General features: G+C 37.6%; 1 protein-coding gene across 2 annotated transcripts in view; it reads left to right on the top strand.

Annotated features, from left to right (window-relative positions):
* NXPH1 (neurexophilin 1) overlaps window positions 1-27497 on the top strand; it is a 142331-nt gene extending 114834 nt beyond the window's left edge. For both annotated transcript variants that reach the window (XM_055806955.1, XM_055806956.1), the window contains exon 3: window positions 25571-27497. In XM_055806955.1, the coding sequence (XP_055662930.1) occupies window positions 25571-26332 (762 nt within the window). In that variant the 3' untranslated portion in view covers window positions 26333-27497. The remainder of the gene's footprint in view (window positions 1-25570) is intronic.
* Window positions 27498-27866: the final 369 nt, after the last annotated feature.

Raw genomic sequence — 27866 nt, 5'->3', positions numbered from 1 at the left:
ATATGTAGAGGACTTAAAAGCCAAACTGGGAACATCAACTTTCACTGACACTCTGAGATCCATGCAGAGGAGGTTCATTCATAGGAAAGGATCCTGTTTGTGCAGGTACACTTTAAGACCTGAGCATGGAAATAATGCTGAGCTGAGAGGCTATGAAATGTGTGATGAGAAAACATTTGCTTTTCATTCTGTTCTCCATCATCAGTGGAAAAAAAACCTCTTTCCCTTGCTGAAGGAAAACACTTGCTTTTCCATGGGAAGTGCCAGGGCAGAAGTGTGTGCCTTCAAAAGCAACAGGAATTGGATTGTACTCAGCAACCAGTGGCAGCCAGGGAAGAAAGAAAGGAAATTGCTAATCCACAGGAAAGTCCTCATCCCTTCCTTGAAGAGAATCCTATTTGTTCTGTCCTAAGGGACAGGAACAGGATGGAGAGAAAATGAGGTTGAACTTCTCTGTCCTCTATGGAAAAAAAAAATGTGCTGAAACATGAGCTTTTCCCTCTTACCCATAGTGCTCCTTTTCAAATATTTTTTCTGAACAGCAGATGAATTAGTCCTTCACTTGTGTGTTCCCTTCTGAAAAGGGAGAGAGGACTCTGAGATTATATTATAGAGCTTTCTATAATTACTTGCTAGAAACTAACACAAAAGGGAAGTGTGAACATGTTTTTAGGAGCTAGCCAAGTATAATGAAAAGGAAAAGCCTTTTCTTCTGATTATTATTTATATTATCAGCACCAAAGAGCTCTAAGTCATAAACCAGGACCACATGGGGAGGGTACGATTCAAATACAAGATAAGAGACAACACATGGATCCAGACAGCTAAAGGAGCACAAGGAAACAATGAGGCAATGTTGGTCAGTATGAGAGAAAACGTCTCAGTGCATTATTAGCTTAAACATTTTCTCATGGTTTTTTTGTAGGCATCACAGCAAGAGAGTTTTAATGAGGTTTTTGAAGGAAGATAATGAGGTTGTGTGGCAGATGCTTGGAAAAAAATCACAGAGGAGCTTGTTTAAAAATATCTGACAAATGGGTGATGGAAGCCAACATTATGGTCTGACTGGAGAGACAGCTCACTGGAGATGATAGATAGGATAAAAATGAAAGGAATTTGAAGATGAAGGCAAATAGTTTATATCTGATTCTTTAGAAAATCATAAACAGGCGTTGGTCAAAGAGGCTGACACATTTGTTCCATTGGATTCTGTGTGAGTGGACCAGAGTTCACCAGAGGACAAGATATCATGGTTGTGAAAATTTGACTTACAATCTGATAGACTGGACAAGACCTTTGGCTTTGTGGGTAAATGTTAATGGACATTCATTGAAGATGCTAGGCAGAAACATCTGCAAAATTTAGAATGAAGTGCATCGTATAGGGCATTGACTTGTTTACAGAGGAGATAATGTGATTTCAGTTTCTACAGGCATGTGAGACAAGTTTTTATAGGTAGAAGGGAAGCACTGGCTAATGTCAAGAAGTACTGTCAGTGGTGCAGTCTGTCCCTCTTTCCTAACGTGGAAGACTAAGAAACTTTTTTTGTGAATGAGGACAATAAGAGAAGCTAAAAAATAATACATATGTATATAAAGCATGCACTTGCATAGAAAAATACAGCGTGAGTAGTCATAGTGACAGCAAATCACTTCTGTCCATTTTTTGTTAGACAGATAATTATGCCATCCCATTAAATTTTTGCAAAAGCTTTAGCTGGTTACTTTGAATTTTAAATAATCTTCACCATTAAAAGTTCTGTTGCAATTCTGGCTATATCCAAATGCTTTTAAAAAATGGTTAGGTCCCGTGAATGTCAGGGGTTTAATAGAGATGATCAAGGCAATTACTACACGCCACAGTTGAGAACAGGTAGTTCATGGGAGATTTGGGAAAAACTAGTGCACGCAATAGATGTCTTTTTTAGCTTTTATAGAAGAAGGCAGAAAATATGTGTTCTTTGTGGGAAGCCTAAGCCTATACAAAGAGTCAACATGGGAGAAGCCATGCTGAGCTGTTTTGTGAAGTAATTTTAAAGTACTTTGCATGAGAAGTCCATAAAGGTAGCAGAAGTAAAGAAACTAGCATAATTAATGAATAGAACTTCTAGATATTAAATTAATGATTTGCTTAACATTCACAAGAGAGTGGGTGACAGATGCTGGAAATGAATGTAAATTTCCTATGAGAAGAAGAAGAAATACTGAGGGAAATCAAGACCATACCTGAACAGATGATCATGATAATAGAATGTCTGAAGACTAGCATAGCTCCAGGGGTGGATGGAGTCTGTCCTGGAGGTGAGAAACATAAGAATTTGAGCAGGTATAGGCAAAAGTCATGTAATATAGGGAGGATGTTGGTGAACTAAAAGTGGTCACTAGAAACTGAGAGGAAATTACTGGTATTTAAGCATCACTTGTGCTTTTAGGGATAGTGACAGCTAAACATTGACTTTCCGAAAGGTGTTATTTGGTTACAGGCAGAGCTCACTCAGGAAAGGAAGACTTAATTAAGTAGTGGTCTGCATCAAATAGATTAAAAGTTAGCTAGGGAGAGTGAGACAGGCATACAAGTGTGATGATTGTAAGCGTTATCCATAGCACAGTCTAAAAGACAGGCTAGACTTTTAAAAGCTTTTCTAGCCAGCCAACATCTCTTTGCATATACATGCCCCTGGGACTTCTTTTTCAGAGCTGGTGTTTCCTTGCAATGTTCTGAGGGTTCAGTGGTATCAAGAAGGCTCTGCACCCATCAATCCACAGTACAGTTGGTGTTAGTTTGGGTAAAATATTGGTCAGTGTCAGCTGCAACAATCATTGAAAGGTTCAGATTATTTGGATAAGGAAAGATGATTAGCTTCAGGAGATGAAAGAGTCCTGGAGTTATCAGGTAATGGCAAACAGAAAGCAGAATGATAATTTTCATTTACTAGAGCGACACAAAGAAGGAGAAGCATAGGTGAGTAAAAGGATGAGAAGTAATGATTTGCAGCTGTGAAGAATTTGGCATTATAATACAAGTAAACAAAACAATTCACAGTTGCCTGGGATAGCAGATGGTTCAGTAAACTGGTTTGTACATACCAGGTAGAAAAATGTAAGAGAATTGTATGAGGAACAAGAGAAAAAATATAAAAATAACTAGTCCCCCATAGTCACACACAAATCAATATTAATTGGGAGGATGATCTAGATGAAAGAATGGTTGACATGTAAGATTTTTCTACTTAATGTGTAATAGCAGCAAACAGAGCAAGCAACATCAAGGATACATAAATGCATCTACTGAATATAAATTATTTTAGCATGCTATAAAAAATCACAAAATCTGTGAGGAAAAAATCCCCATTGTGTTTGTCATTTTAAATCTAGTAGTATCTTGATACACAGAGAATGTCCATATAAACATACATGGGCTAATAATTCTGCAAAGGAAAACATATGGATCTGTGTTAATTGTAGCCACAACATTTATTTCTAAAATGAAAATAAAAATATCTGTTTCCACTGTTCAGGACAACAATCAGTCAAAAAACACTGGTGATGAACAAAATGCCATTAGTTCCATACTGAATTTATCATCAATCTGCTATGTTTAGATATAAAACCAGTTATTATAAGCTAGCAACTGTGGTATGGCTGTGAGTGCATCCCCCGAGTTTTCTTGTCTAGTTGAAATGTCAAGATTGCATGTTTTGTCTCTGTTTTTCTAGTACAAAACCTCTCCACAAGACCCACAGTTCTTAACAGTACTGATTAATGACTTAAGACTTAAGTCTATGAAAGTTAATGGAAAGATTTCGTTGCCTTTTTGATCAATCCATCTGTCCTCTGGTATTTTGGACTTGCGGCTTTTCCATTTAGTAAGAAATTATTTCAATCGTTTCCTCTTTACAGAACAAGGGAGATTTACTTTCAATCAGACTTCACCAGTGAAGAATTTGTTTCTCAGAAGACACAAACCCAGTTTTCAGAGTCAAAGATTTTGAGGAGCCTGGGGAAGGAGGAGGAAAGACCTTGCTAGATGCCTCAGAGAATTTGTGAGAGAGCAAAATGCTCTCTCACAGAGAGTGCTTTGTATTCTGTTTCATGGTTCTGGTAGTTGAAGGATTAAACTGTGAGGCTATAGACCTTCCCAGGCAGGACTGATCATATATTGCTATACCTGGAAGCTACAGGGTCAGCGGGAACCACTGGAGAGGTTACTTCGTATTGTTTCTTAGTGATGAATAACAGGCTGGAAATGCTGTGGCAGGTTGGTGGTGTGAGTGCCTAAAGTCTCCCCATTCCTGAAGAAGCTTATTCTTCCCAGAGGGGAAGCTGGTATAAGTCTGCTCCGCTGCCAACACTTAATGTTTCTGGTGTAAATATTTCTGCTTCTGCTACAAAATGGTTGCAGTAGCTTCCTAGACTAAGTAGATTTAGCCATCCTGTTGTCATTGCAAACATCAACTGATCACTGGTGCCAGATCTACACCCTTTAAATCTTCCAAGTCAGACCTACTTAGTTGGCTGGCAAAAAGAAATTTCCCCATTCAGTACTGTGGATTCAATAAAAATGTATCTGTGGCAAAGCAAGGTGCATTCTCTTCTCCCTGATGTACCATAATCATCAAATTGTAAGATAAGATACAACTCCAGAAGTAACGTTGCACATAATAGTCGAGGTATGAAGCAGAAAGAACATAGTTAATTTGCAGATGTGAATTTGAGCTTTCATGTCCATCAGACAGGAAAATCTAGTTTTGACTGTAGGCTGAGAACATAATAAATGGAAGCCACTGATGGAAATATATACAGAATGCAAAAAAGTGTTTGCATGGTCAGTTTTCTATCCAGGTGACCTTCTTATTTCTTCCTGTCAGCTTTACTGGGACTTTGTATTAATTTCCTTGCTGCTCTTCCTTGTACATTTCTCTGACTGTAAACTTTCTCATGGTTTCTTGTTTTCACAGACATATTCTATTTCTTGCTGTGCAAGAAATGGCACCTCTTTAATGACTTAATATAGGAGTTACTATCCAAAAGACAGAAGTATGTAACACTTTCATTGTGTTTTCACATTTCTAGTACTTTCTGTAGTCAGTGTTACTGTATGGGCTTCTCCTCATAGAAACAGCAATTCAGGACAACATTTAAACACTAAATTTAGCCTTTGGTTTTAAGATATGTTCAGGAACTGTACCTTAAGCTGTATCCCTGCTGGCCGACTAGTGTTATTTTGGGATGTAAGAAGCTTATTGCAGTGGAAGTTAAGGTGTGATCTTGAGTATTCCGTAATAAAAATCTATGTTCTTGCTTTTTCCCTGTGATAACTTTTTTTTGTTGTTTATGCAGAAGGGCTCTTGACCTACCTTGAATTTACTACATGCTAAGGACAGGCGTGTGGGCCCTTACCATGGGGCAGCTGACATAGAGTATCTGAATGACTAAAGTATTGGTGCGATCACAGTAAATAGACAGCTGAGAGTGCACCTTGCATATGGCCACATTTCTTTGCAACTCAAATATTTGTACCAAGACATGCCATAGTATCTTCAGCTGGTATTTTGCTCTTAGCTGAAGGCAGGACTGAACACTGGCTAACTGGCTTCGCTACCCTGATACCAGCTTCCTTCATATTTTTCAGAAAAGGCTCGTCTTGAAAGTTAAAGAAGATATTGTTAAATATTGTTGTCCAGCAGCAGTAGATTTCAGAATGGAGTAGGCTAATAATTTTTTGGCAAAGCTTTTCTTTATCAAGACTGATGTTATTCACAGGAATTGGTTTGGTGAGTTTGAGTTTAAAATCATCTTAAACACATTTGTTTGGTTCAGAAGAAACTTCTTTATTGCAAGCAAATGAAAAAGGAAAACTGGGGTGCAGGGGCATGTGAGATAGTAGTACACCCATCTCCATTTACACAGTTGGTTATTTTTTGTTCTTCCAGTATAAATCTACTTAAATGTTGGCCATAAACCTTGGCTGCATTTTAATATTGGCTGTGTACTTGTGATCTTTCTCTACTGATGCTTAAAAAGGGCATTGACTCTTCCTTTTATTTGATTTCTGTCTGCAGTTATAAAATTAATCTCCCAGCTTCATGCTGCAATGAGCTGTGTCAGTGGAAGAGTGATAAGTTTCTTTTTTTTGGTCTTAAAACTTCTTCTCAAGTTATAAGGTGTTTAGCACATTTACTTTCTCTTTTTAATTTTAACAAAGCCCTTGTCTTTTTTCTGCATTTCTATTTTATCCATGTCATTTTGGTTCTTTTGTTTTATACTTCACATTTTTTCCACACTTTTTTTCTTTTTTCTTTTTTTTTTTTTTCCTCCCTTCGAGCCTAGTTTATAGTCTCTGACAGGATTCTTTCTATGCTATCTGCCAAAACATCTGTTCCTTTTCTGAATAAAAAGCTTGCTTCTCCAGGAAGTGTCACATGGGTCCACATGAACGATAAACCTTCATTTTTCTCTGTGACTTTGCCAATGATGGACCAGCACTGGAGAGCTTTATATTCTTGTCCGTCTTGTCTCATTTTTCGTTACTCCCAGCTCAGGTAGTTTGTAGCGGGGAAAAAAAAGATTGCGTCATTTGGATTTCAATGTGCACATTTCCTTTCAAAATATGCCATTAGTTATTTGTACTTTCTATTTTTAATCTTGTAATTATTTCCTGAATTTCTGATCAAAGCAGATATTTATTAGCTTAAAATTGATTCCACTTAAACAGATTCTATTGCTTGGTTTTTGTTGGGGTTTTTTGTTGTTTTTTTCTGCTAGGAACACATTTGCATTAATACCCTCACCAAAAAGGCAATGTAACTGTCCTTGAATCTTCTTGGATTGATTTTTGGTGATGCTAAAATTTTACAGTCAAAGTGGCATTCAGAGCAATTTTGGGTTCCCTTGAGGAAGTTGTGTAACTTTCAGTACTTTGGTTTTGCCATTTATAATTTTTAATGACGATAATAATTCTTACTTAGTAGACAGACTTGATTCTACTCTAAAGTTCTGTGACATCTTTAAGGAAAAGTGCTGCATTTGAACAAGGTATTATTTTTATATTGTGTTTCAACAGTATAAAAAAATTCATGTCAATAAATACATTTCATGTTACATTTCCTAAAGAGTCAATACTAACAATGAATCATTTAAACCAGGGGTCCTCAAACCTTTTAACGAGGGGGCCAGCGCGCAGATGAAGTGGCAGGCAGTCATCTGCGGCTGCTTGGTTTCCCCCCTCCAACCCCCGTTGGTGGTGGTGGGGGGATGTCTGTAAATACCGGGGGCCGGATTGAGGACCCTGGGGGGCCGTATCCAGCCCGTGGGCCATAGTTTGAGGACCCCTGATCTAAGGCATTTCCCCCATATATGGAAAGAAATATTTATTGTTTTCTATGTTGCAAAGTAAAGGAAAAAAGTGGATTTCATAGGTGTTTTTCTGTGGCATAATTTGCTGTTGATACGATGCTGAGATCATTGTCTTTTGACTATATTAGTAACTAAGAATAAGGGGGGCTGCTGGTGAATGGTTTTACGTTCCTGCAAACGTCTGAGCCTTTGTGTGGTAAATAATATGAGACAACAATGGATAGACACTTCCTCCTGGAATACCTGTACCTGTTTCACTGCTTCAGTCCCCTGAAGTTTTAATTAATTTTGCACAAATGAATGAGGATTTTTTATTATTTTTTTAATCTGCCAGAAGTTTCTTCATCTTCTTCGCAGGAAAACTATGTATTTTCATAGTAGATTTGTGGCAATTACTTAGGGGTTTCCAGTGTCAATCTGGTATGGGGATGGGGAAACATGAATTCTGCTCCATTGTTCCCTCTCTCTATGAGACACAAAGAGAATTTCTCCAGGTGGCAGAGATTTAATAAATGCTGGGAAGCCATGTAAAGAGAATTGCAAAGGAAATTGAATTCAGCCCCTCTCCATGGCTCAATCCCCCCTAGAACAGGTGGCCTGGCATACTGGCCGCAAGTTCTTGTTGACTGAGTCCATCCAATACCTCAGTACCCTGGTGCAGGGGATTTGTTTGTGGAAGCTGGCACGCTTCCCTCCTGGAGGAGCTGCAGCAACAGAAAGAGGGCTGGGAATGATTCAAAAGTCCTGAGTCTTTTCATGGCTCTTGCTGTGTTTTGCTGGTTCTTTGAAGTGCTTAAGAGAGATTGCTGTGTGATTTGTTATATGAAAGTTTGAATATTCCTAGTCAAGGAAATATTCCCAACACAACACAAACCACACTTTCTCAGCCAGCTCTCTGACATGTGTCTTGCTGAGATCTTAGGGCAAGACTTGTGAGAGAATTTTTCCTTTCTTGGTTTAAATTGCCCAAAATATTAACTTAAAGATATTTTTTGTTACCTGTGCAAGCCTGCCCCAGTATAACCAAGACAGCAGGAAAGGGAAAATGTTCTGAGTCCTGACAAACATGAATTACTCATTTCAGTAAGCTGATATTAACTGGGCAATACAGTAACCATGTGGAGCACATTAGAACTTCTGTCACACCAGTGTAGTTCTGGAGGAGTAACTCTGCTAAAGTGCATACTATAAATTGTTTTCATTTGTATACTAGAAAATCAGTGCTCTCTTTTTGTCCCTTGACGTGCAACCTGAGTGGCTGGTAGCCTGTCAAACAGGGAGGCACCTTTCATGCGTCTCTCTGTGTGAACTACCAGTGCCTGCCAAAGTCATCGTGCAACTGGCTTCATGAAGCCTGAACTCATTTCATTCAGGAAATGACTCATTCCAGTGAACACATGCAACTACTGTGATTTATATTTACTTTGGAATATCTACATTTTTTGATGGATAAAAATGAAGAAAATTAGGGCTCTGCCAATACTCTGCAACAAGTACAGTGCAGACCTCTGAGCTGGAATTGCGCAAGCTATCTCCCAAACCAGAAAGGAGCTGCATCAGCTCAGCACAATGCCCAAATTAATAAGCTCTGCTAATAGGTGGCTCTAATTAGCTTCTGTGCACTGTCATTTCCATGCAGTTTGTCCGCTTTGAGGGACCTTGCTAGTATTTCTCTCTGAGATATTAATCAGTACAATCTCAGGGCAGTAGGCTCTGAATTCCAGTTTGTACTGATGATGTGCTCTAAATATTACAGAAAAATAAAGATAACCCCATAAAGGGAAGTCTTCAACAGACAGGTTTAAAGCAGGAATGTGGTTCTAAGCTTAGATAAAATACAATCTTAAATCTTGTAAAACAAGCACTAAATATTGACATACACATGTAAGAGGCATGAACCTATGTGACAAACTGGAACAGTACTATGCACTGGCATTTACAAAAAAAAAAATATATCAGTTTAATGCCATTTTAATCTGGCATACAGTGTGCAGGTAGAACCCCATGTTCTTCCAGTTTTAAGCTTTTCAATAAGGCCTGAGTGCACGATAGACCATATTACCTCTTCTTGCTCACATTGTTTCTTCTCACTTAGTGAATGTTAGTCTGAAATATAATTGAATGTAAATTTGCAAATAACCAAGGAAAAAGACTAGATCTGGAGATAACGAACTTAGAATAAGCTAATTATATTCAGAAGAAAACTCAAAAGAAAATGCTCTTCTTGCTGTAGCTTGAAATTTGAGGAGGGGAAAACCTTTTGTTCATCTCTTTGCTTTATGAACCCTTTTTACAATGAAATTCAACACCAAGTGAATCTCAGCTGGTTTGGAATTATATTACCATCTGGGGGAAGATTTTGAGACAAGCCAAAACTAACAGATTTTCACCCAGCCGCTTAAGAATTCTAATTGCCAGGAGTTGGGCATTTGTTAGGAGCAAACTGACAGTGCAGTAGCGTGAGTCTGCAAGATCTTCTTGGCTGCAAGAGCTTCTTGGCCAGAGATACTTTTTGATTCATATAGAATCACCTAGAGCTCGGCAGATATTTTAATGTTTCTAGTTAGACAGTTTCATCTATACTTCATCTAGAAACTATGGCCAAAGCTGTAATTAACATTGTCGAGTCTGAGCATATTCTTGATTATATTGTTGGTTAAACCCAATGTTGAGCAGAGGGGGTCAAGCTGCATGCCTCAGGGGCTCTGTAGTGTACTTTAGAGTCCCTCAGTAGGGATTAGCAGTAAAGTTACTAGTTCAAATCCAAGAAAGGTCAAGAGTGTTTAACACTCTTTTGTTCCATTGGTTATAAAGAAACAGATGTAAAATGAAGTGATGATCAAAATCCAATTCCTAGTAGATATTTTACATCATAAACACCAAACTCCTAATGATCTCTTGCTAGCAATCTGATTAGAACAGGCAGCAATTGAGCAGGCACAGAGACCGCCATGCGGCCCTTTACTGCCATTCCCCATAACAAAAAGTACTGCCATTTTCACACTGAAGGACAAACTGGAAAATTGCAGTCTCTCTGCCTGAGCTTTTTGTGTTGTGTTGATATATTTGGAAATCTTTCCTCCTGAGTGATATCAAATCATATTTTAGACCACAAATATAACTGAAGGTTATTTAAGTGCTTTGAATGAAGAAGAACCTGCAATTTAAAACTGGCAGTTTTTTGATAATTTTAAATATAGGTGGTTGATCTTCAGCTCAGTTAATCCGACACGGATCTGCTGAAAAATTAAGTGGTAGTCAGCGAAGCTGGCAAAAGATCTGATTCTGGATTATTCAAAGTACATGATCACACTTAAAAATGCACAAGTAGTTTTAGAGGAAGTATATCATAGCTAAATTATGTGCATTATAACGTACCACCCCTGCCCTTCTTGGGCACCAAACAGGTTAGAGTCAGGATTAGGTGAGACATTGAATGTTAGGGGCTTAGAATGAAGACTTAAGGTTTTGGATTCAGTTTTAGGCTTCAGGCATTTGGTTGGGGTTACTACCATGATATAGCAAAACTGTAAATTCCAAAGCTTGATGTTCTTATACTGCCCTGCAACTAGTGAGTGATTAAGTGTCTTTCTTGCAAACAAAACACAGACCAAATCTGTGTATGTGATGTTCTCCATGGAAAAACTGTTCTGAAATTACCAGAAAACCTATTCTATTAATTCATCCGGGATCTTACCGGATTCCAACAGATGAAAAAGCTTCCATATTTTAGCAACAAAATCTATAAGATGTATGCACACAAAAAAATAAGTGGATGGATAAAATGCTTAAAGGATCTTGTAATAATTACCAGCTGGACTTTTCTTGCTGTCCTACAGTCCCGTCTTAGTTATCTATACAACAAACTAAGAAAGAAAATACTCTGAAAAGCTAATAGCTTGAACAAGGTAAGTAAGATGTTGCTACTTTCCAGTAAGTTTATAAAAATTATATCATTAGAATTTTATTAAGCAAATTTAAAACAATGGAAAATATTCTTTTTATTCACTGGGTAGCTTATGGACTACCCAGAGCTGCTGTTGACTGACAGCCAAATGATAAAGGGGGAACTGAGGGATTCCCGTTTTGGAAGACAGATTATATTGATAGATTACTTGCACTATTGTTTTTATCAGAGGAAAATTAAACATTTCTCACTACTGAGGGCAGGTGCCCCTGTTCCTGGAGAAAACAGGGACTTCCTAATGCTCTACAAGTGGGTTTCAGACTTCTTGAGGATATAGACAGTGAGTCCAATAACAACTCCAGTCTGAGCTGACTTGGTTTCCTTCAGCCTGCATCCTTTTTAAAAGAGCTAGTGGCATTTTGTATCTCAACCAGTTATTGGAATCAACATTTTTTGGGACATTCTGGATATCACATTGGAAAGAAAAGTCCAAAGATCCGTACTAACTCTTAGCTCTAAGACTGGGTTAAGACATCACCGGTATTTATTCTTTTAGCTTTGCCTTTGCCAAACCTGTTTCAGTGAGAAAGCTCTCTAGGGCAGTGACTATATATGTTTAATTTCTAGTACGCCCTAACCCTGACTATAGGGTGGTCCACAAGCATTGCAATAATAGTAATAATATATAACACAGGCAGTGGGTTTTGAAAGGATGTCTATTCTGCAAATGCATTTAAAAGAAACACAAGCAAAAGTGTCATTTACTCCCTGAAAAATGGAACTGTTAAGCGTTTATATTTAAATTAAATACTTTTTATGAGTTCATTGAATGTTATTTAGCAAGTATATTATAGCGAAGGCATGTTACCTATTGCCTTAGAATGAGGATTTTATTGCTTTTTCATAGTTATCTTCTGTATCAGCATTTGGCAGGTAACAAATGAAATTTGCTTGCTAAGGTTGAATTGTTTTGTGCTGCTGCTCAGCCACACAGATATAGAAGATGAGATGATGGAAAAAAGTTATTTGCTTTTTTGGGCAACATAGGAATATATTAATATACAGGGATAATATAAAAGACTTGACCTATCTGTGAAGAAATGTTTATTCTCTGAAAGGCAAAGAACTTAATTCCTGTCTGAATCACACAATTGAAATCCTGTTCATGCTGGAGGCTGTACAAATGGCACTGCAGATAGAATTGGCCCAAATAATTCAGTGTGGTCAAGGTGATGACTCTTGGAACAGTCTGAGGTCAAACCAGCATGGACTCCAAGTATCAGTCAAAAAAGATGAAGGCCCTCTGAAACTTGGTATGAAAAGTTCCTGGTTCTCTGTCCATTTTTACTACTAATGCATTTTCTAAATTAAGCAGATTTGGGACCAATAATGCATGATTCTCCCTGAACCCTGAATGTGTTATATTTTGAGAATATGAAAACATGCTGTTGTGTAAATACTAAAGCCTAAACTTGTAAAGATTCCAGACAAATTTTTTGGACTCCAATATTTTCTTTAAATTTGAAGAAGCCACACTTTGCAGTTTTCCCTTTAATCTAAGTCAATTTTGATAGGCCAGTTGATTTTTTTTACATACCTGAGAAGTCCTTGTGATGCAAGGTCAGAATAATAAATTTTATGTTTTTATTCCCTATGTAGGAAAAGTAATATAATGCCATCACTACTTTATTACTCTGCAGTCATTCTGTTACTATGCAACTTAAAATATTTCAGCCATCAGCATTTGGAGAAAGTTCATAGGTGTATGGCACTCCATTATAATTTGCCTTTAAAGACTACATTTCTTCTAGTCACCCAGACTAGAAATACAGTTATAGATCAAGAAACTGGAGCTAGTTCTGAGGTAAGCTGAAGAGATGGTAAACTGAGAATGCACTGTATTTGCACTCATATAACCAGTGTTCTAGGGCTCCAATATTTCTCTTTATAAGTTGAGTCAGTATTTCTTGCTAATTGGAAATGTTTGGAACTTTTCTGAAGACTGGAAAAGTCTCTGAAAGGTTTATGAAACTGGTACTGAAGTTTTGTTTTAAAAAAGAAAATTCTTTCTGTAATTTGAAGGTGCTCAGCAGAAGTCAGCCATCATAAAACAATCCCAAAGATACCAGGTCATTAGGTCTTGAACTATCTTGTATTCCACTTGCTTCAGTACATCTTGATTTGAATTTAAAGCAATGTATCAGAACTGCTTTATGTTATGGGACAAGACTCATGGTTCTCCACAGACAAGTTCACAGCACTACTCATTATCTTAGAAATCAGTTTGCTGAAGTAATGTTCGTGTATTTTCTTCCTAAGTTTTTCACTTCAGTGTGAAAAACTTAGCACTGAATAACCTCCTTCAACTTATGTGTCAATTCCCAAAGGACTCTTAACTCATCTCAATTTAAATTAATGACCTTAGTGATAGTGCTAGCAATTGGACCATGGCTCTCATGAGCCAGATATTTGCATATGGAATTTGATTAATCCTGCTGGCTATTAATTTTCACTTTTAATTAGGTGTGATGCTATTGCAGGAAGAAAATACAAGACTACTATCAGGCACAGGCAATGTTGATTTTTTTTCTATTGGGTATTCTACTCTGTTTCGTTTGCCTGTGCTAGGTTCCCTTGTGATGTTTGTTTGGATCAGCTTAGAAAGGTACCATAGACCTAAAAAATGGTGTGTGCAAGTTCTGGGATAATCACTACAAAGAATTACCATACTGAATGAATATTACTAGTTTACAAGAGGTAGAGAAACTGGTGTATAGTATCACCATCTAGTACTCTGTAACTGTATTCTTCTTAATGGCATAATAGGTCTCTTTCGATACCTGTGTCCAAAGTCACAGAAAGACCAGCAATGTAAGCAAATGGGGGTAGTACTTTTTCCAAGACTACTTGGTTGCCCTGCATCCCAACTGAGCAAATGTACACAGATGCAGAGTCCTGTTCAGATCTGGATCAACGATAAATTTTGCCTGAATCTTGTAAATATGTAACGTGGTTTCTCCTAGTTTCCCATAAGACAATCTGTATTTCTTAGACATCTTTGCATTCAGGAGCATTGCAATATGTTTGCATACATCGTAGCCAGGAAAGCAGTGTGCAGCACTTGGCTTGACCAGTAGAGCTGATGTCCACGTGCTAAGAATTAGCAGACCTTGACAAAAACATGAAGAAAATCTCAATAAAAGTTAACTGAGTACCCTTGCAATAGAATAACTGTTCAATCTTCCCCTTTCTTAGCAGAATAACATTAAAGAAACACACCTTTTTCCTCAGAGATGGATTTTAATAGATTTTGATATCCATTGACGAAATGAATGAATGATCAATACCTATTAAACAAACTCAGTTAGAAAGGGAATATATTGCTGCTTCTGGTTGAAATTCAAAAAGAAGAAAACCTTCTTTATGACCACAGAAGGCTTCTGAGAAGTCAGTTTGCATATCTGGGAAGGGCATACAGTGAAGATGAAGGCATAAAAGTTAGCAGGGATATGCCAGACTCTGACTTGAAACTTGGAATGGTTTCCTCTGTGCTTTTAAAACGTCTTTTCTGAAGTATTCTGCTGTTTGTAATAAATTAATAACTCATAGTGAACAACAGGCAATTTTAATGAAAGATATCTATACTTTTGCAATAGAATTTCTTATATTTGTGTGAGCCCTTGTTTTTGTATTTCACGAGCATCTCATACAGATGTACAATTTCTGGTGTGGAAATGTAAACTCTGCCACCACCAGTGAGAGTTAAATCTGCTCAAAATATATCTTTCTTCAAATTCAGATTTCTAGAATGCATCCATGAATACCTATGTGGAAAGTGACTCAGCTGTATTAACATTCTGACACTTTTCTTTGGAAAAATACAGTATCAGACACATGAACAGCAAACTGTTTGGGTAAAATGTGGGAATATTTTAAATTTATTAAACTTTTATGTTAACAGTGGCTGATTGGAAACTGTATGTAGAAAATGAGTAATACTAATAGAGCATGTTAATAGTGCACAGCGGCTTTGTCCATTGTATAGTACCAGGAAATCACACATTATAGTTTTTTTCACCTACTTCAGAAGGTATGTCTATACATATGAAAATGAAAATTTTATTCAGTGTGTTATATAGAAAGCAAACTGCAGTGCAAATTTTGATTAAAATGTTGCTCTGTGGCCTTTCATATAAAATCTAATTTTATTTAATATTACTTTCTACATGTATGCAGAAAATGGCAAGCCAATATTAATAAAAGAAGTCTTATAGGAATGTGGATCGAGAACAATAGAACCTTGACAAAATTTATTTACCTAGCTAGACTTTCATTTGAAAGTTAGCAGCACTCTGTGATACTGACATAATACAGGGGTCTTAAAACTCTGTTAGACATTTTTAACCCACTTTAATTTATTCCATGGAAGTTTAATCCCCTGCTGAACAGAGATGGGTGAATTTTCAAAAGTCATAATCCATTGAAGTAAAAAATCTTTAATGACAACACAGGCAGCAGGCTTCAAGAGTTTAGTTTAAATTCTTTCTAAAAATGTAAAACATAGGGCAAGAGTTAATAGGATATTTCATACAGTTATATTTCAATCCTTCCCCAAATCTTTATAAATTCACTTGCATCTCCACTATTAGAAATATTTGGGCTGAATTCCTGCACTTCTAAGGTAAAAAGCAGAGAGCTGTAAAATCATAATGTGAAGATTTTCACAGTGTATTGTAACTCATTTGGTCCTTCAGTTCAGACTATTATACGGGATAGTATAATGTTTTCTAAATTGAAAAAGAAATGATGTTTTACAAACCAAACACCTTCCATTCTGCCTTAACTAGGCAAGAAAATGGAATCAAGCTACGTAATACCGCACTATGTTCATCCTTCTGCTCTTCCAGGATCTTTACAATTGACTTTAGTGATAGGTTGGGATTTGGCCCCAAAATTGAGCTGAGAGGGTCCATACATATCCTGTGTATTCCAAACCCGTAGTTTTATGTCGCCCCTTGACTACCACCTTTGCAGCTGCCTGATTCTGGAAGTACCTACAGCTCAGACAACACTTCCTTTTTTTGCCCTGGAAGTGACAGCCATAAACTTTTGCAGCTTTGCCTGGCCTTTCCTTCCACAGGAAAAATGCTGCTGCCTTGCTAGGTTTTGTTGTGGCCTGCTGGACAAGAATTTTAGGTGGCATCAAATGAAGCTGGGAGGTTACTTGTTCAGAACAAACAGAAGCAAAAGATTCCTCAGACAGTCTGAAGTTAAGAGGTGGAACTACTGGTCACAGGGTGTTTCAGATGCTGGAAGTTTCAAAGAGAAACAGGCAAGTTCTTGTAAGTGGTAGTTGACAGTTATTAAATGCATAGCCACCAATCCAGCTTATGGAGTTCTTGATCTGGAAAGGTTTTCTGGTATATTGTTTCCCTGATTTTGGATTCATTGACAAAAACCAACTTTCAGCCATTTTTAGATGCACGGTATAGGACTGGATGACAAGTTTGACTTGCTCATGTTCTCAAGATCTGAATTTAAATAGGCAATGGCAGTAATTTCCTTCTTCTCTAGGAGCTACATCTTTGAAGGAAAAAACCAATGAGATTCCTTCTTTGAAAAACAAGAGTGGCAGCACTGCTTGTCTTCATCCCTGCTTTCCAGAAAAATGGTGGAACATTCCTTAGGGCTGGCATTTCATTATTTCCTCCCATGGATCTGTGGTTTTGATTCCTGGTTCAAAGTTCCCGGTCTTCTCCAGGCACTTAGAGAAGCCTGGATGTTTAATTCTGAGTCTGATTTCCACTGTGGAAGTTTGTGAAAGGAAAGAAATTCATAGGTTCTTACAAAGAGCTGTACTGCCACAGCTGAGAGGGCAGTAATGGCAGAGTGAAATAAAGGAAAAAAGGAGAAAGAGAAAAATATTAGTTAAAGCACTACTACCAGAAGAAATGTCTCCATAATTAAACCTAGGTCTGATAGGTTTCAAGTGCCTATTTATCTTGAGATGAGTAAACACTTTTTACAAACCTGCATACTAAATATTTTTTGTAGCCACTAGTGAACAAAACAGGCTCAAGAATATTATTTTTTCAGATTCTAAATACCTGGGGAAATTGTTAGTATGATTAAATCAAACCCAAAAGATAACAGAATAGCACAAAGCCACGCCATTTCTGAAAGGAAACCTCCAGATGGGAAATTTCCTTTATCTAAAAGGAGGAGCAATAGTAGTAAGTCTGCACACCTTGCTGTGTGAGTAACACAGCGCTAACCTGAGTGTGCTTACAGATGTACAGGGAGCAGTGGACTTGATAATGACTAGAGCAGTTTGGAAAGCATTTAGATAGAGCAATCTCTGTCCAGCTTCCATTCTGAAGCCTTTCTGTTCCCTCCATGGTGTTGTCTCCAGGGCAAACTATGCATTGTAGGTCAGATTTTTTTTGCTTGCCCTTAACCATCTAGTTGAAGAACATTTATTCAATCCTTGAAGGTTCATCATGGAGATAGAGGAGGTAGTTCATTCTCTTTGTCTCTCTCTGTTGATTATGGAATAAGCCTAGATGAGTAGTTTATATCTAAGACCTGAATTTCAGGAGAATGAGGTGATTGGTGAGGTGATTCCCACCCTAGGTCATGGGCTGAGCTGGCACAGAACACGTTCTGACTTCTAACATGTGGTGGCAGGCCGCCACATTCTTTCATCAGTCTGTTACCATTCACTAGGACTTGCGGCAGTGCCACAGCTTAGTCCACTGTCAGTGTGAATGCAGGTGAGAGGAACTGAGACTGGAGCAAGATTTGACATGGTAGTTCTTCAGTATTCTCATTGGAATCCAACCACTGAAGATGCTTTATCACCTTTGCATTTCCTGAAAATTATTTGAGACTTGCTATTTTACAAACTTATTTATAACAGGCAACTTACGTTGTGCAGAAGACCACTGTAAAACTGTAACTTTTGCTAGTTATTTTTCTTTTACAGAACAGCCCACTGCAGTATCTTAATATTCTATGATCAACAACTGCTAAGAATTAAAATGTCTCTAAACAAAGCAGTCTCTGCTGTTTTATTAGTAACCTCATCTTGCTGTAGGTACAAATTTTCTAATTAGTCTTTGATTTGTGGTTTGATCTCAAACAGATCTCAACTGATAGAACCACACTAATTTCAATGATGTTAAAATTCTCTGAATTTATATCAGCTGTTGTCAGCTGAATTTATATCAGCTTCTGGACTTGTATAACCTCTGTTGTATGAATGATGAAAAAAGTTCAGCTAACCACATTTGCTTTCTAAAAATGGCCATTCAGAACAAGCATGATAGCTCATAGATTAAAACAATAAAAATACAGAATTTAAAGTCGAGCTGAGCACAGTTGATAGTATTAAGCTGGTTTTTATGAATCCTAAGGTAGTTCTCACAAAAACTGCGGTAACAGTGTATATTAAGTTCAATTTCCTGACTTAAAGTCAGTAAAAACATTTTGCCTTCCCTTTGTTTTTTGTATGACAAAAATTTCTATTATTTCTATTTTTTATGCTTAACTGAATGATCCCAAGTGATCATTTTAAAAAAGATTGTTGAGAACTTCAGATACTTCTTTTAATATGGTCAGTAATGAAAGGAGCTCACCATATGAATTCTGCAGGGCTCTGTGCAAGGACCTTTTCTGTGCAATGTATTTGTAAATGACCTGAGAAAGGTGAGTGAGAAAGTTTGTTGATGACAAAATATTTCAGCATAGAAAAGATAAGAGCCAACAGTAAGGAATGGCAGAAATATCTTATCAGAATTACTAAATAGGCTGTACACTAAGGAATGAAATTCTGTGGTAGTAAATGTAATGTGAAACACATGGGGAAAAAATAAATCCCAGCTTCATATATGAATAGGAGTGAGATTTTAGGTTTATGACCATTCCATGCAAGCATCAGTTAACTGCTTATTAGTGACCAAAACCAAATAAAATATTATGAATTAGTAGAGAAAAAAGTGTAATAGAATTTTATTCTATTTATACTTCTATATATGTATTTCTATATATATAAATATATATATTTATACATATATATATACTTCTATAAAGTAACAGGTCATTTGCCATCATGCAAGACCATGGTTCTGCCACGTTTTGAATACCATGTGCAATTCTGTTTTCCCTATCTTAAAGACAGAACTTTGAGTAGAACTGAGTATGTTTCAGAAAAGGACAGAAAGGGAATTTAAATGTATAGGTATAGAATGGCTTCCATACAATGGATTATTTCTGTGACCCAGGAGGCTAGCACTCAGGGTTGGAAAAGTGATCAACATTTCTTTACTACTATGAATAGATATAGCTGAGGCATGTACTGGTGGGCTGAAAGTAGGCTTCTTTGTGTAGCTAGAAATCATCACATTTTCCACTCACTGATATTTGCAGAAAAAATTTGTAAAGTGTAGTAGCAAAGAAAATTAAGGAGGAGCATGGGAAATTTGGATAGAGACTGAATTTTCCATCTGGGGAATGAAGGGTTCTCCAAAGAAGGCATCAGGAGCCAGGTTCAAAACAAACAGTAAAAGGGAACAGAACTGTGGAACTCATTGCTGAAGGTTGTCATGGAGGTTAAAAATTTACAAAGGGTCAGAGTGGACAAATGCACAGAAGAGCAGTCTACTGAGAGTTACTAAAACAGAAAAGATACACACAAAAAATATTTAGCAGAGAAATTTAGGAATCTGACAGTTGAGAAGAAATTAGGGGACTATCATATGCTTGCCATGTTCTTGCTCTTCTCCAGGCACCACCTCTTATAGCTGCTATTGGAGACAAGATGTTTTTCTAAACGAGTCTTTGGTTTGATCCTGCATAGCCACTTCTGTGTTCTCATTTGGCACAGCTGATCACGATTTTCTGTTCCATTTGTCAGATTCATCTGAGTTTGCATTTTTTTATTGACCAATCCTGATTCTTTTCATGTCATGTAACAAAAAGGCTTGTAAGTTAAAACCAGAGAGGTCTGTTTCTGTGCAGTATTAATGTGCATGGGTTTCCATGTTTGTACTCCCTTTCCAAAGTGTCAGTTTGTAACAGGTACAAGTCCCTCACTGTGTTTTACTCACCTCCCATTATAATCATATCTCCATTATCAGTTTCTTTGGTTATGGTCAAATTCCTGCAGAATATTGGCTTTGACTTGTCTGGAAATTACTCACTGAATAAAATCTTTCCATGCCACTAGTAACTTTGTACACTGCGTAGACAGGTATAGGAAAAAAAAAAAATCGATCCAAGTAGAATAGTAAAGTAGGTCCAGGTTTTTCTCCACCCATTACATAAACAGGATTAATATGAAGAAACAGGACCCAACTAAAATTTTCTGAGTTCTGTCCTGCCTTGATAATGGTCCAGTTTATAGTTATGCCCATCAGTACTCTCCTACCCATGCTGTATCTGAAATATCTGGCTGAGGAAAGAAAATTCTGAACTCTTTTATACAAAGCATACTCAAGCACAGTGCTGCCAAATTCTTACAGTACTATGCCAGCAAAAACGATCTGGGTTTTGATTAGTTGTTTACCTGAAGAGAGACATTTTCTATCCTGAGTATTAGATTGTTTGTTTATGTTTTCATTTGCCCTCAAGTAGTCATGCATTCAGAGGAATAAATACATAATTTCTAAACCAATACTGTAATTACAGGTAATGAACTGTAATAGAGCTAAAATAAAAGAGTGAGAAATCAAGAGGCATTCTGTACCTCTTTGAATGACTATTTTTTAAAATCTCAAATTGATCAGTCTTAAATTAATGTTAACATAGCTGTGGTTGATTTTTCACTGAGAAGAGGACCTAAATCACCACTTGAGGATTTCATGGCTTCCAGACATCCCTTTCCAACTTTGTTTTCTCTGCTCCAAATGTTCAGGTTTGACCTGCCAAAGCATTTGGGGCTCAGTGTCTTGAAAGACAACGCCAAAATTTCTGAGACAAATAAACTACCTTTACTTTAGGAAGTCCTAAATAAACTACATATATTCATTAAAATACATTTAATGATGTTAAACATCATAATAAATAATTAGTCACCATCAAAAAGGAGGATACATAATTAATGGAGTATTATGTTTTAATGGAGTAAAACTTGAATTACAGATCAATTCCTGTCTTTTTTAACGATGCTTTGGGATATTGTGCCCAGTGAAACCACTGTCTGCTCCGTCCTAGAAGCAGAAGAAGAAATGGAATAACAATTTGTCATTATTTGTTGGAACAAAGTTACCAGGCAGGCAGCTTCTGGTACCTTTTTGATACCAGTAAACTTTACTAGGTAGTGGAAATTTGTACTTTCCCTTAAAAGTACAAGACTGGAACCAAAGGTCAGCCTGCCATGCTTACTGAGTGCTTTTCCACTGACATTTGTAGCACTGGATAAGCATATCTAAATATTTTTGCTCCTTACTGTTGTTCTGTGCAGACACTTCTGATACCATAAAATTAAAACCCACTTCTAGCTATGCAGTCATGGAGGAAATCCCCTTCCTCAGCTGTTCTGCAACATTGATATATTTCACTGTATTGGTGGTGTGGGTTAATCCCAGTGGGCAACTAAGCGCCACACAGCTGCTTGCTCACTTCCCCCCTCTTCCCCAGTGGGACGTGGGACTGGAAGAGGAAAGGAAGAATAAAAGCAAGGAAACTTGGGGGTCATGATAAGAAACGTTTAATAAGTGAAGGATAAGTGGAAGAAGACAGAAGAAAGCAAAACAAAACAAGTGATGCAAAGGCAACACTCACTACCTCCCATGGGTAGAGTGATGCCCAGCCAGTTCCTCACCAAAAGATGGCTAACTCTCCCTGAAACTTCCTCTTTTCCTTTTAATTGCTAAGCCTGATGTTATAACGTATGGAATGTCTTATTGGTTAGTTCAGGGCATCTGCTCAGTTGTGTCCCCTCCCAACCTATTGTGCACCCCACCAATCCATTCACTTGAGGGGCCAAGCGAGAAACAGAGGCCTTGATGCTGCGCGAACGGTGTTCAGCAAGAGCTAGAACATTTGTGTGCTACCAGTGTTTGGGTCAACAAGCTAAAGGACATTACCATGTGAGCTGCTATGAAGAAAATTAACTCTATCCTAGCCAGGCCCAGTACTAGTGGGCCAAACTTTTAAATGTTTTGTCTAGGACGGACACTTGGCTGTGGAAAAGAAGGCAACTCCAGTTACACTGAGCTAATTGATAGAGTATGCAAGTTTCTGAATTATATGCAAATATACTCAAGGAAGAGGACAAAAAAGCCACCAAAGAATTTGGGCTGCTTAGTGTTTTAGCTCTCCATAAGCCATTTTAAGTAGATTCTTTTTTCATGTACCACTAAAATAGGTCTATGTTTCAGTAAGCTAGTTTTCACACTACTAAGTGCAAAATCTCATGGATTTGCATGATCTTTCCTGTATTATTGCAGCCTTGTGGTTGAAAAGCAGAGAGAGCGAAGAAGGTTGTGGATTAGTTCATGTGAAAATAACTGCTGCATTTGCAGAAATTCTATTACACAGCAATGCTCCGTATTATTGGGTGTGCAAGTCTCTGAGGATACATATAGCTACTTTCTACAGCACACAGTATACTAACAGTATATGGAAAAGCAGTTGTCTGGAAAATGTTAGTGAAGAACAATGAATTCTAGAGCTTTTTATTAACCCTTGTGGGCTCTTTTTTCTAATGCTTACACAGACACTTGACTAGGGAGGGCAGGTTCAGGTCTTTAATCACGTATGCAGCCAGTTACCCACGCTGAAAATTGCAAACAGAGGTCTTGGGGCTAACTGCATGACCAGAAGTCTTTCAGGTATTACAAAATCGATGACAGTAACAATCAATTGTATTTGTTAGATCAGGTATGAAGCAGTATAGCATGCATGGAATCTGAATCATCCATATCCATGAAATATACTGGTTTCAAAAAAACACATGTATTAGATCAGTCAGCAACCATTTCAGAAATATCTCCTTCCTTTCCTGGGTGTTCGGTTTTATACATCTGAAGAAAAAGAGACCGTTTCGTCAAAAGGTTTTTATACCATTACATCTTGTTATGTGGAACTTATAGTGTAATCCTATGAAATGTAAATCATTGGATGCAGAAAGGAAAACAAAGGAAAACCAAGCTGTGAGCACAGAAAAATATAGTGGCACAGAAAAATAGATTGCAGGTATACTAGCTGTGCTAGCTAACTGCTTAGATTCATAGCAGGTTGACAGATTAATGCTACACAGGCACATTTTTCCTTTTAAACACATTTCTTTTCTTATTTTGCACTCCTTCCCCATATGCCACAGCAAAATTATATTCTGAGTCTCTTTCTCCCTGTGACATCTTCATTGCTGCTTCATTAAGCAGTGCACCATCAGTGCATTTCATTACAGCTTCTCTCCTGGCTCACTGTGTTTATGGTAAGAGGCATCTACAAACTGGCTATCAAAATGCTAGTCTATGTTTTAGTCCTTCCATTCAAAAGAGGAGGAGGTAATCTCTTTGAAAAAATCCAAAAAAACCCCCATATTTTATCTTTTATCCTTACTGGCTCACCAACCTGAAATACACTGGGGAGGTACAGTGTGGGATGTGATGGATTTATTTACCTATTTATTTACTGTAAAAGGCTCAGGACTTTCCTCCTATCTGATCAGTGTTTTAAGACAATTTAGACTGATTTTTTGTATGTGCCTTCAACTGACCTTGAAAAAGTGCTGAAACTAATGAAAGCATGCTTCAATTCCACAATTGTTAGAAAATGAAAAGGCCATGCTGTGATAGATATCCTCCCTGACATATACCTCCAGTTGTACCAGTAGGCAGGGGACATGATTTAAATACTAGCTGGTTTCCAATGGGTTTCCTGGGTTGGGAATACACTCAATTCATTTTTAAGTGAAGAGAAAGATAAAACTGCAAGTATGATAGAAGCGCGTAAATCAGTGCCAGAACACGGAGGAATAAAACAGGCATATTCAGAGTCTCCTGTGTAGCCATGAAAAGAGAAATAAGAAACTTGATGGCCTCTTCAGAGCAGTTCAAATGCAAAAAACGTGGCAGTGTGTCTGGTGCGAATTTTTAGGTGGAATGGGACTAAGGATATTGTCAGTCCTTTTCCACCCACCCACTGCCCCTGCCAGTTCCAGCCCTCCCTGCTATGCTCTGTCAGAGTTCTCTACCAGTGCTGCGTGTTAGGCAGCTGCGAGACTGCATCTGTTCTCTGTTTTCCACACAATTAAGGCAAAGAGAAAAAATATAAATAAGACAAATTGCTCTGACACTAAATTCTGTAGAAAACTATGTCTGAAGTTTATGATTTTGTAAGAACTTGCTGCTAGATTGTGTCTTTTTTAAAACTGATTTTGCAGGATTTTTTTATTATTACTTTTAACTTTGTGGCCCTGTTTTTCTTTTAAATACACAAATGGATTTCTGTCTTGCATAGATCACTTTTTGGTTTGTGGAGGAAGGTGTGAATAAAGAAGTGACAAAGGAGAAATGCTTGTCATACTAGATACAGACAAGGCAAATCAGTAGCTAATCTGTAAGGGACTATAAGACTGTGACTCCTCTTGCATTAACTGAGATACAGCACACAGTACATACAGCTGTTGATTAACATTTTCATTATTCTATTACTTCTATTTTCATTGTGACTGAAGGTCCCTATCAAGAACACAGACCAATATGCACTCATCAAAAGGAGTAGGAAAATTATATTACTATTATTAGATTTATAATGACATGGACTCTGAGCATGGTCAGGCTGGCACCACTAAGGCAGAACCCTGACACTGGACTCCAGGGCCAGCAACAGATTGATATGGCCCAGATGGCAGAAGACACAGTCACTTTGCAGAGGGAACATTCAAGCAAGAGTACTTCACCCTGAGAAATGGCCAGTGGAAGCCACATGCAGACAGGAGGATGACATAGCTGTGTACCTTAGTTTTTGCAGTAATATGTTACATACTCATCACTTACAGGCATCATAACAGAAGTAGCTTTCAGGCTGAAGAATAATGTGAATGGCTGGGATTAAATCTGAAGGCCAGTGTAAAAGACCTGCAAAAGAGAACAAAGTAAAAACTACTACAAAAGAAGAGGAAAACAGGTGTTTCTGTTTTGTTTTACTAAATACAGAGATATAATTTAATTTCTCAAAAATAAAATAAATTCCCTATGATTTTGAAATCTGATCATTTTGGTCTCAGGTGGGAATGATGGATTTTGTATTACATATCTCAATATATCCTTCCTTTTTTTCCCCCTTCTTTCTTTTTCAGGTTACGTGTGCAAATTTAACAAATGGAGGAAAAACAGAACTTCTAAAATCAGGAAGCTCCAAATCCACACTAAAGCACATATGGACAGAAAGTAGCAAAGACTTGTCCATCAGCCGACTGCTGTCACAGACTTTTCGTGGAAAGGAAAATGATACAGACTTGGACCTGCGATACGATGCCCCAGAAACTTATTCTGAGCAAGATCTCTGGGACTGGCTGAGGAACTCCACAGACCTGCAAGAGCCTCGGCCTAGAGCAAAGAGACGGCCCATCGTCAAGACTGGGAAATTTAAGAAAATGTTTGGCTGGGGCGATTTTCATTCCAACATCAAGACTGTGAAGCTAAATCTGTTAATAACAGGGAAAATCGTTGACCATGGCAATGGGACGTTTAGTGTTTACTTCAGGCATAACTCCACTGGTCAAGGGAATGTATCTGTGAGCCTAGTGCCCCCTACAAAAATAGTGGAATTTGACTTGGCACAACAGACGGTGATTGATGCCAAAGATTCCAAGTCCTTTAACTGTCGAATTGAGTACGAAAAGGTTGACAAGGCTACCAAGAACACACTCTGCAACTATGACCCTTCAAAAACCTGTTATCAGGAGCAGACCCAGAGCCACGTGTCATGGCTCTGCTCCAAGCCCTTTAAAGTAATCTGTATTTACATTTCCTTTTATAGTACAGATTATAAACTAGTACAGAAGGTGTGTCCCGATTACAACTACCACAGTGACACACCCTACTTCCCATCAGGGTGAGGACCAACACGTGTCTGAGACTGAAGCCTGGGGAATAAAAGAGGTTGTATGACAGGGCTGTAACCTCAAGGAGGAAGGCCACATCTATTGCCTGGAATGTGTCTACCTGCTGCTGCTGATGTCAAACGGCTGCAAATATGTTAGTGGAAAACAATCTAATGTAATTTTTGCCCAGTCAGCTCCATGTATCAATCTAGCTGTAAATCACTACGGATTTGAAATAAAACCATGCACATACACAGAGACACACACTCTTTTCAGCTCACATCTATTGAGATTCCTGTTAAAGAGAGCTTTCATTGTCTGATACCTAAGGTTTCAGGATAGCCTATCATCAAGCAAAATGGATTAACTAAACAGAGAATGGTTTCTAACACAGACTGTTATGGAAATCACTTTGAAAGTCCTTTGTGTACACACCAATCAATAATCCCCCCTCATGCATTCTACTGCTTGGAGTAGCTGTACTGGTAAATAATACTGTAGGAGTAAATACTTGTTAAAATGGGAAAAATGTGTGACTAGAGTTCAGTATTCCTTATTATATGAACACAGCAAAGCATCATGACTTTTTTCCAGCACACAGTAGGCACATTTGAGGTGGTGTTAGGTGGCTCTTTTTCCATGGAGCGAGCCTGTTCCTAGTAAAGATGGGCAGACATTCTGGTTTCATGTTTCTCTGACTCTTTAAGCTCTGATTATTTAAACCTGGTGAGTTTAGGCCACCTAAGATACTTAAAAACTCTCCAACTGATGTCTAAGAAGGAAAATGTCTGGCGGAGAACATGTAAGTTATAAGTGGCTGTCTTATCTTTATTACAAAATATTGTAAGAAATTCAATATCCTAGTCATCATTTGTATGAATGGTTTGTATTGTACATAATTTAACCAGTGTTATTTGAGCTGCTTATTAATATTAACTTGTAATTGTCTCTCTGCTTGTTATTGGTTAAAAACAATCAAGGAAATGAGGAATCCATTTTATCAATGTAGCTGTAAACTCCATTAAAAGACAGAACTATGTACAAAGCATTTATTCAGCTAAAGTATTGTTGAAAGCTATACATATACAACATTACAGTCTGTCTGTATTTAGATATTTTATTTCCAGAGAAACAAAATGAACTGTACATAAAAATAAAAAATCTTAAAGTTGAGTTTCAATATGTACTGCGTAGATAGTAGTTTAAATGATTCTGACGAGCCGATAACACTCCAAGTCTGACATGGTTTTCAATATTGTCTCTTTGTGTATGTACATATATATACATATATTTATAAATCTGTGTGTGTGCATGTTTGTGTGTGTATATGTACACCTGTGCGCGTGTGTGTGCAAATACCTATAGACATATATGTAGAACGCATAAAAATTTCTCAGGCCCTATTCCTAGCAAGCAGATCTTATTACTGAAGGGTCTTGCTAGCTTGAGTGGAATTCCCCACCAGGATAAGAAATTATAGGAGCAGGGCTTTGTTTAAAATGAATCATTATCATTTAAAAGTGGGGAAACATGGAGCCTCTCTCTGTGA

Source organism: Falco peregrinus, chromosome 5 (genome assembly GCF_023634155.1).
Source record: "Falco peregrinus isolate bFalPer1 chromosome 5, bFalPer1.pri, whole genome shotgun sequence".
NCBI lineage: Eukaryota > Metazoa > Chordata > Aves > Falconiformes > Falconidae > Falco > Falco peregrinus.
Note: the sequence above shows the minus strand (reverse complement) of the source record. Positions and strands in the feature narration are given on the sequence as shown.